The 10,698-nt window shown below is 37.0% G+C and overlaps 1 protein-coding gene across 1 annotated transcript; it reads left to right on the forward strand.

The window, feature by feature from the left end:
- The first annotated feature begins 5,240 nt into the window (after window positions 1-5,240).
- Window positions 5,241-9,287, forward strand: LOC119980482. The gene is made up of 3 exons (XM_038823187.1): window positions 5,241-7,059; window positions 8,643-8,839; window positions 8,949-9,287. Exons 1-3 carry the CDS (start codon window positions 5,722-5,724, stop codon window positions 9,067-9,069), a joined length of 1,656 nt encoding a protein of 551 aa, XP_038679115.1. The 5' UTR covers window positions 5,241-5,721; the 3' UTR covers window positions 9,070-9,287.
- The last annotated feature ends 1,411 nt before the right edge of the window (window positions 9,288-10,698 follow it).

Raw genomic sequence — 10,698 nt, forward strand, 5'->3', positions numbered from 1 at the left:
ATGAACAAATAACTACAATACATTTTTCTTAATATGCTAAGAAATAATTTTCTAAGAGGGAGCAAGAAATTTGATGCATAAGGAAAAAATATGTTCAGAGTTTAGCAATTCTTGTTTGCGTTGCTTTTTTCTCCAAAGTGGCTAAGGTCATCAAGAACATGTGTATGGATAACATTCTATGCATAGTAGTAAATGGACAAATCATGAATCTCATTCTAAACCTGAGTACTCAGTAGCGTCAACAAAGCGAAAATATGTGTTCTCATTTATTCACGCGACTAAAAGGTAAAACTAAAAGGTTTTTAAAAGTGGTCAAGTTTGAAATGCAATACACTTCACAAAGATTTTAATTATAATGCGAGTACATTCAGTAGCAAGATAATAACACTGCTATATATAACATGACATTATTGAATTGTAACATATGATTGATCACATGAGGTAAAAAAGGCGTGATGATTGAAAGTGTTTCTTAACACAACTTCAATTTTATTTTATTACATGTGGCAAAAGTTTGAGCCATACAGAAGCAGATGTGGGAGCTTCTAAAGCACTTCAGTATTTTATAATACTTTTCCATCATTATTAGCATTGATTTTCCCATAATTAACATCTTTAATATTATGTTTATTTAATTTTTGGTGGGTCTTGATTATTAGCATTGATGATTTTCTCATAATTAAGGGGAAGCTTTTTACCCCTCTCTTTGCTATTCTCCATAATTCAAGGGGAAGCATCCTTGAGGTTTCCATTTTATATATATAAATTGATGATATGAAAATGTTTGCGGAATTACCACTTGTCATAGCTGACTTCCCCGTGGCGCATAATCCAAATCTGTTTGTGGCTTATCTGTCGATGGAGCACTAATAATCCGTTGAGTGATAGGGTAATACCAATGCATATACTCGCTAATGCTCGTGCGAGGGAATTGCTCCTACGCGATATGAGCTAGTCTATCATCCCAATATGCCAGCCATGTAGCATTCTTGACCACCCAATCGACATTATCCCGCCCTCTCCTATTCAGATCATGTAAAGTATCGTTCGTATCCACTGGAGTCGGTATATGCTAGGATATACCAAATTGTCTCATAACACGATTTGGGAATTGGAACTCCACAATCTCAAAGTTCTAGAAGGCCAGAATGCCCAGAATACACGACCAAACGTAGGCTGATTGTTAACAAGGTCCTTATAATTAAAATTCACAACCGACCCTGGATTTGAAACCTGTATTGCTTGCAACAATCTAGGGAGAACATTGTATGAAACTGCAAATGTCCCAAATAATTTCTCAATAACCTTTTGTTTGGCCTTCCATGCTTTCTTGTACGACACCGGGTACTGTAACTGAGAACTAGCAAAGGCTTGAATAGCTACTATATTCATCTTCAAATCTGCTCTAACCATAGGTAGCACCTCCTCTACGATATACTCTGAATCCAACTGTCAATGACCCTGATGCAGTGACACATTTGTGCATGTATGCCAACCTTTAATTACTGTTATCTTCTATACGTTGAGTTATTCCTTCTTCATAGCTCTAAGATACCAATTGCAAACTAGCTCTTTCACGCATTTCAACTGTATGGCCTTTGAATTTGAGCGTTGTCTTGTACTGATAGTTATTCTGAATGTGCCACATCTTCACAGCCTGAAGTAATTGTTTCTTATTCTCAAATACTTCATTCATTGTCATTGTATCAAATTTATCATTGTGGTGCATATCCCAATCTCGACAGACGGCATAATGTGACTGGCTGACATCGCCAAATTCAGGTACTTGATCAGCTAAATTTAGGTACCTCCCCTGATCCATGGTGGTTGGCTCAATATTGACCCCCACGTTTCCATCATCCTCCTTGTCATTGCTATAATCAAACTCAATTTCCTGTTCTTCTTCTACTAACTCAGCATCATTATTAGCAATTGTGCCTTTGAACTGACTATTGTCTTCATTATAACACGTTTCTAGGATTAAATTTAGGTTCACGGATGGTGAGAATTGCTGATATGAACTAGAAGTTTGCATTTCATCATTATCAGAATCATCCTCAAATTGAAAGTTTGCATTTCAATTCCAATTTGACGTCATTATATTCTCCAATCTACATTAGATTGTAATAATTGCGTCATAAAACAAAAAACTATTGTGTATTTTGTCTAGCATTTTAAAACCTTATTATCAATTCTATATATGTTAATATGAGCATATCCCTTATAACAAAAATTCACATTCATACCCATAAACATATACACAATAGCAAAGCATTAAAATATCAAAAAATCTTATATTACAAACAATCAGCCACAACAATACAAATACCATCTATTTTATAGAATAAAAGAACAAATTATATTAAACCTTCTCTCACCTCTTGTTTATCTCACACGGGTGTACGCACTCCACCTTCACGGATTGGCAATAGGCAGGGTGTGGTGGCTACTTCATCGGTCGGAGTTGCTGTGGCTGGTCGCTGGTGGTGGCTGTCTCACCGGTCGGAGGCGTGATTGGTTTGTGTGTGTGGTACGGGTGGGGAGGAGAGACGGGAGAGAAGAGGGTTTGTGTGTGTGGCTGGTGTTGTTTGAGGGTGGGTGAGACAAGATATTAACTAGTCACGCAGTTACTAACGGCGTGACTAGTGTTTTTTTTTTTAAGGTCATGCCAACCTTTTAACGGTGTGACTAGTGTGTGTGTGTGTGTGTTTTTTTTAAGGTTGGCGTGACCTTTGTAAATCCAATAGTCATGCCAACTCCGTTCGCATGACTAGTTTCTATACACTATTCAAGCCACCGACAGTGGCGTGAATGGATCACGCCATCTGTGATGGCTTAATCGTTTAAAAATTACAAAAAACACGCCACTATCAGTGGTGTGTAGTGCTATTTTAGGAAATACTTTCACTCGGGTGTTATATTGAGACATATTATAAGAGAGAGTGTTATATTGGCAAAAAACTCATTGCTTGGCGGGGACCTAAAAATCAAAGAAGATAGAGAAGGACAAGGAGAGGATGTGCAAGCGGAGAGTTTCTCAGCCTCCGCTGGAAGGAACCATAGGACGGGATAGCTCACCAAATCCAAGCCCTTCAAATTGTAGCCGTTGCACTTGTTCGTTTCCAAGGTATCTATTGCAAGTAATAGTGTTGTCATGTGTACAGCCCTTGGATCAGAATGAAGGCTCCATCTTAGCCTTTTAAATACACTTGCACAGCTCACCGTTAGATTTAAAGTTAAGACAAATCTTAGCCATTCATAGACGTAAAGCCTTTTTTGGAGCAATAAAGAAATTCTTCACAGCGGCTAAAGACACCCTTCAAGAGAGCCAAACGAGCCATATACAATCTCTGGCAAAAAGTACAAAGACCTGCCAATATTCAACTCTTGTTTGTGCGTAAGTGATGAACTTCATTCTTTTTGCTTTGATCTCAAATTGAATTTGTGGCTTCCTCCATATGTGAGGCACCCTTATAGAAGGATTCACGATTAATTTATAGACATAAAATGTCAAAGTTGAACCATGTAGCATAGCCTTCAATAATCGGGTATCATATTATAAATTTTATGTCCAAGTTTGAACCTTCAATATATATATTGAACTAGTTGTATGTCTGCGCTTCGCGCGACACATCCTTTGGAAAATAAAAATTTTTGACAATTTTTCGATACTTTGTTACCGTGATGAACAACAGAGCTTGAATTGTGAGATGAATAAATAACTACAATACATTTTCTGAATATGCTAAGAAATAATTTTCTAAGAGGGAGCAAGAAATTTGGTGCATAAAAAAAAAATATGTTCAGAGTTTAGCAATTCTTGTTTGCGTTACTTTTTTCTCCAAAGTGGCAAAGGTCATCAAGAACATGTATATGGATAACATTCTATGCATAGTAGTAAATGGACAAATCATGAATCACATTCTAAACCTGAGTACTCAGTAGCGTCAACAGAGCGAAAATATGTGTTCCTATTTATTCACGCGGCTAAAAGGCAAAACTAAAAGGTTTTTAAAAGTGGTCAAATTTGAAGTGCAATACACTTCACAAAGATTTTAATTATAATGTGAGTACATTCAGTAGCAAGATAATAACACTACTATATACAACATGACATTATTGAATTGTAACATATGATTGATCACATGAGGTGGAAAATGCGTGATGATTGAAAGTGTTTCTTAACACAACTTCAATTTTATTTTTTTACATGTGGCAAAAGTTTGAACCATACATAAGCAGATGTGGGAGCTTCTAAACCACTTCAGTATTTTATAATACTTTTCCATAATTATTAGCATTGATTTTCCCATAATTACCATCTTTAATATTATGTTTATTTAATTTTTGGTGGGTCTTTATTATTAACATTGATGATTTTCCCATAATTAAGGGGAAGCTTTTTACCCATCTCTTTGCTATTCTCTATAATTCAAGGGAAAACATCCTTGAGGCCTCCATTTTATATATATAACTAGTTGCATGCTCGCGCTTCGCGCGACACATAGTTAATTTGAAAAATAAAGATTTTTGATAATTTTTCGATACTTTGTTAACATGATAAATAACAGAGCTTGAATTATAGAAAATGGAGATAATTATAAGATGAACAAATAACTACAATACCTTTTAAAAGGTTTTTAAAAGTGACAAAGTTTGAAGTACAACTCACTTCACAAAGATTTTAATTATAATATGAGTACATTCAGTAGCAAGATAATAGCACTGTTATATATAACATGACATTATTGAATTGTAACATATGGTTGATCACATGAGACGGAAAAGACATGATTATTGAAAACGTTTCTTAATACAACTTCAATTTAATTTAAATTAATTTTTTTTATATGTGGCAAGAGTTTGAGCCATACAGAAGCAAATGTGGCCGCTTCTAAAGCACTTTAGTATTTTGTAATACACGTATCTTAATTATATGATTATGATTATGATTGTTCAATTGCTTAGCCGTAACTTTTCATTATTTTGCCTTTTTAATGACTTTTTGTTGTTCCTATTAGTATTTATGCACATTTAATTGGTGTTTGGCCATTTCTTTTCATTATTTTACATCTTTTTTTTTTTGTTCCTAATAGTATTTATGCACATTTAATTGGTTATCATTGAAATAGCATTGATTTTCCAATAATTAACATCTTTAATATTATGTTTATTTAATTTTTAACATTTTTAATATTATGTTTATTTAATTTTTGGTGGGTCTTTATTATTAGTATTGATGGTTTTTCTATAATTAAGGGGAAGCTTTTTACCCCTCTTTTAGCTATTCTCCACAATTCAAGAAGAGACATCCTTGAGGCTTCCATTTTATATATATAAATTGAAATTGATGATATGGAGCTCAAATACTCTAGGATATGTAGTCCTAGGATTTGTTCCATTCACCTCAATCAATTAACTTTAGTGGTTAGGGGTGTACACCGAGCCGAAAAATCCGGTCCAATCAGGTGACCGGTCCGACCCGGTGGTTATCGGGCTACCGATTACGTTTTTATCGGATCGGGCTAAAATTAACCATGATTTGGACTGCTAAACACTAGGCCCAAATGAGCCCAATAAAATATCAAAAGAGAGCTCAGCCCACAACTAAATAATATAAAAGGGTAAAATAGTTGTGGAAAAAAAGGCATTTGGAACGGCGGGAGGTAATTGCTTGGCGGGGACCTAAAATCAGAGAAGATAGAGAAGGAGAAGGAGAGGATGTGCGAGAGGAAAGTTTCTCAGCCTGCGCTGGAACGAGCACAAGCGGATTCTTTAGAGATGAAGCCGGTGAGGATGAGGAAATGGGAATCTCAAAAACAGGGTAGCCAGAAACCCGTTCACGGTTTGTCCATGGACAGTGAACCGAAGAAGACGAAGAGGGGGAGCACGAGCAAGGTGCAGAAGGTGGTATCTCCCTATTTTCCGCTACCGATTCCTGAAAAAGACGAGGAAATCGTGGTCCTCAAGAAGAGGGGGCGGACGAGGAAGGTACAGAAGGTGGTATCTCCCTATTTTCCTATACCGATTCCTGAGAAAGACGAGGAAATCGTGGTCCTCAAGAAGAGGGGGAGGGCGAGGAAGGTGCAGAGGGTGGTATCTCCCTATTTTCCGATACCGATTCCTGAGAAAGGCGAGGAAATCGTGGTCCTCGAAAAGAGGGGGAGGACGAGGAAGGTGCAGAGGGTGGTATCTCCCTATTTTCCGATACCGATTCCTGAGAAAGACGAGGAAATCGTGGTCCTCGAGAAGAGGGAGACGAATGGAAGGAGCGCACGTGGTGGGAAGAGCCCAAAAGTTGAGGTAACTTCTACCACGGATCTTGAATCAAATGCCAATTCGCTGTTTGTAGACAATGAGAGTGTGGGTTCTAGGAGTAATTTGATGGTAGGCGTTTCCAATGGAAAGAAAGGGCGGAAAAGAGACGAGGGTGAGGGAGAGCTTGATTGCAGTAATCGCAGTCGGGTCACGAAGAGGAAGTGGAACGACCCTCTATGTTCCCAGCAGGATTTGAATTCTGGGGTGAAGGAGGAAAAGAGGGATGAAAAAGTGCCACATTTTGTGATTAGTAGTGGTACTAGGGGTGAAAATGGCAGTGAAAGAGCTACCTCATTTGGAAAGACAAGCTTCGAGGATTTACTATCGCAATTCGAATATAAAGGCAATGGCATGACAAGGAATATTGGAAAACTGCGAGCATGCAGTTCTCATTTCCAGAAGGGTGTGAAAAAGGAAGAGGGAAACAGCAATTGCAAGGGAGATAGAATAGCATCTGTTAAAGAGTTCAACTATTCACAAGAGAGCACTGCATGCATTCGAAAGATGAGGCAGGGGAATGCTGGATGCAAAAAGTTGCCTAGAATGCATAAAACGCCAGGGTTTGTTAAGACTACTCTTTCTGCCTCCCAGAAGAAAGATGAGGCATATCTACGAAAAACTTCTGACAACACCTGGAGACCTCCCCGTTCTGAATTTGGACTCCTCCAGGAGGATCATGTGCATGACCCTTGGAGGGTGTTGTTGATATGTATTCTTCTTAATCGTACTTCTGGTAAACAGGTATTTTATTGTTATTTATTTTTCCATAGCTTCTTAGCGTATTTTTAATGTCTTTAGTAGTAATTTCCTTTCTGATGCATAGTTTGAGGTTTGTTAAAAATGCAGCAAGCTTTGGCATACCTAAAACCTTTTGATCTCATTTTTTTTACCGTCTTCTTTTAGTTATGCCCTATTAAGCTATAATTATTTTGTGGGCCATTACCTTCTATGTTGATTTGCTTATGTACATTATATTTCTCTTTCTATTTATCTGGAAAATCACTGATGAAGCAGGGGAGTTATCAAATGGTAATGCGAAATTGAAACATCGATTGTGGCTAAAGTTGTATTAGCTCAGCAGATGCATTTGTGGGGTAGCATGGGTGCAACATAGCTGTTGCCTAGTAAGGAAAATGGAGGCACAAATTTGGACTAAATATTGCAGTATGATGTATCATAACTGTTGTTGCAACACCTTTATTCCATGGCTGAACATGTAACTCATAACTTTGGTATGTTAAAGATGTATAGAATTGGATCGCAGAGGACGAAGTGCATTTGAGTATATGTGAAATTTCTAGATTACGGAAACACTACGAAGTACAAAGGGCCAAATGCAAGAGTTACTTTACTGGGGTAAAAAGCATACACTATAGCTGAAATTAGATAGCTTCTTCTCCCTTTTCTTTCACCATTTCCCACAAAGTAATGCCTACAAAATGTACATAACCAGTACTAGAAATTTGAGTTAGGAAAATTTTAGTGATCTATTGCCATGTACAAGAGGGTAAAAGATTTTATGGTCATGCAGGGAGGGATGGGAGCCAGGTTTAGATGTGCAAAAGGGAGATAGTTCAGCAAGAAATGGAAAAGTGCAAGAGTGAATAACTCATTCTCCAAAAGAGACAAAAAAGAAAGGGTTAGAGTAGTATGTTAACACAATGCCTACAAAGTTTTATATGACCAATTACTAGGAGCTTGTAGTAGACTGGTATGCAAGTCCTTACTATTGCACTAGGTGTAAGGTTTGATTCCACTCTCCCTCCAGATTTCTAGTATATTGCCCCCACAACTTATCCAACCAAAGAAGTTTTATATGATCAGATGTTAACAATTTGAATCATGCATAGCTTTATTCATGGAAAAATAAGCTAAAATTTTGCGGGCTATCCTAAGTCAATGGGAGGGAGATGCTGTCCATTGTTGACAGTCACTGAAACTAGTTTTTTCCTATTTCCAATCTAAAAGTAGGATCAGTGGTTTAGCCCAAAGTACTGGATTACTTCTTCTTTTGATATTTTGAGTAATATGGTTGTCTCATTACAGAAACATTTTTATGGCATAAAAAATGTATTATATACATTTCTTTCTATATTTTTAAGATTCAGTTGCAAAGTCCAAGTCCTCATTTTTTACTCCCCCTCCGCCCTTGTGCCGTTGTGCGTGAGTTTTCTCAAATTGCTGGCCTGACTGCTTGTTTGCACTCAAATTCAACCCCAATTTTTTTTTCCCGCTTAAGTATGGTTGTGTAGGGACAGAATAAATGTACATTTTAAATGCTTGGATGTTATAATTTGCTCATAATAGTATGTATCTCATTGCAGGTTCGAGAAGCTATACCAGGCCTCTTCGCTTTGTGTCCCAACGCTAAGGCTGCAACTGAGGTTGGGACAGCAGAAATAGAAAGAGTGATAGAGAAACTAGGTCTGCAGAAGAAGAGGTCGGTTATGATACAGCGTTTTTCTCGGGAGTATATGGAGGAAGGATGGACTCATGTGACTCAGCTTCATGGAGTTAACAAGTATGTTGGCTTCTCTTTCGCTGGCATTTGAAATTCAAAATATCGAAATCATGTTAAGATTGTTTCCTAATTTGTTTGTATTCTCCTTCATCAATCTTTGAATTGTCAGGTATGCTGCTGATGCACATGCGATCTTCTGTACAGGAAAGTGGGATCGGGTTACACCTTGCGATTATATGCTTGATTATTATTGGAAATTTCTTCGTAGCATCAAGGATGCTCTGCCATAGCGTTGCCTTGTTTTATGTTTAGGAGCTCTAATTTGTTGTTTATTTTGGCATATATATGAAGTTGAACTGGATCAATGCTGTAGGGGGCTAGTTTTAGAGTGCTAAGGGTTATGCTTAACTCAGGGTTCTTCTATGTGTAATTATGTTTACTATGTTTTGAGCCAGCTAAGTAAATTTGTTTTAGTATAAATATATGTGTATGCATGACTATTGATGCACGTATACTGTAGTATAGTATGGAATATTTTTATTTTTAACACACAGCGCAAAGACAGACACCGCAAACCCGAAACTTCCACTTGATGACAGTGCTGTATCTTTCACAATTATTGTATCTGCGGGAACTGTAGAAGGAAATCCAAGTCTAGTTTCTATTTTTACTTGGAGTAAGGAGAGAGGCTGGTGGAATTCAAGTATGCAAACAAGTCGCTGTTGGTCCGTTCCTTAAATGAAACATATCCAAACTTCAGTCCATACAAGTGACGCACATACTGCTTTGTAAGTTAACAAAGGAAAGTCACCTACAACAAATTAAGAGCATTCATTGAAGTAAATCTCATCATATATTCATTTCTCTTACGCTAAAATGAAAGAAAGGTTACCTCCAGTAATTTCAGAGGCAGGGATGTCTAATTACGAGCTTGGAGTTACTAATTAGTTGAGCAAATTGACTTTTTTTCTAATATTACAACTTGAGTCCTCGTTAATATTCAAAGGAATTCCAAATCTGGAATGAACTATTCTATCACCAGGAATCAACAGAGACACTATTCCACTCGATGTAACTGCAAGAACAATTTAACCCTCAGATTGCAGTGCTACTGAAAGTATTTTCCATATGAATGTCTTTCTTGTATCTCCATATCCGTATAGAAAGAATACACCTCATTCATTTACGGATAAAACATGCTTTATTGTTTCATAAATGTTCATCGGTGAGACAAGAAAGAAGGCTTCTGTACACTTCAGTTAAGACAACTTTATCATATGAGAGCTCTTTTTGAATCTACCTACTTTGAACTTCTGCAAGAAAATTTTCATTTGGGAGAGGCATTGGAGGATAATCCCTTAGACCTTTTCAATTTGCTCCTAACTTTTTTTCAATCTCTACAAGAATAAGATCTTTTAACTCTTCCTCACTTTTCAATATATGAATTCTGGTCTACACATGCAATTGGGAAAAATTAGAGAAACAAATAGATTCCTGAGTTAGTATCCTGAACCCCATAAGCTTGCTTCTTTGATGGCATCAACATATTCTCTATTATCATCAAGCAATCCTAAAACGTAACATGCTTCTTTGAAGGAAGAATAACGTACTCCATTGATAGTTCGAAGATCTTCGTAACATGTATGACCTTTGATAACATTTAGCATAATTGTAAGATGACGCATTTCACCACTACCTGGATGTACACAAAAAATTCTTCCAATCGAGAACTCTCTTTTCCTTGGGAATTATTGACACTCGGATTGTATCCATACAAATTTTGTTAGAAATTCAGCATATGAGATATTCTTGGCTTCTTCATAAAGTCTATTTGCCTCCATCCAAGGCATAAACATTGATTGTTGAAATCCCGTCCCAATAAGAACATCGTCTATTGCTTCATCATTAGGAAAAAAAAT

This window comes from Tripterygium wilfordii, chromosome 16 (genome assembly GCF_013401445.1).
Source record: "Tripterygium wilfordii isolate XIE 37 chromosome 16, ASM1340144v1, whole genome shotgun sequence".
NCBI classification, from domain to species: Eukaryota; Viridiplantae; Streptophyta; class Magnoliopsida; order Celastrales; family Celastraceae; genus Tripterygium; species Tripterygium wilfordii.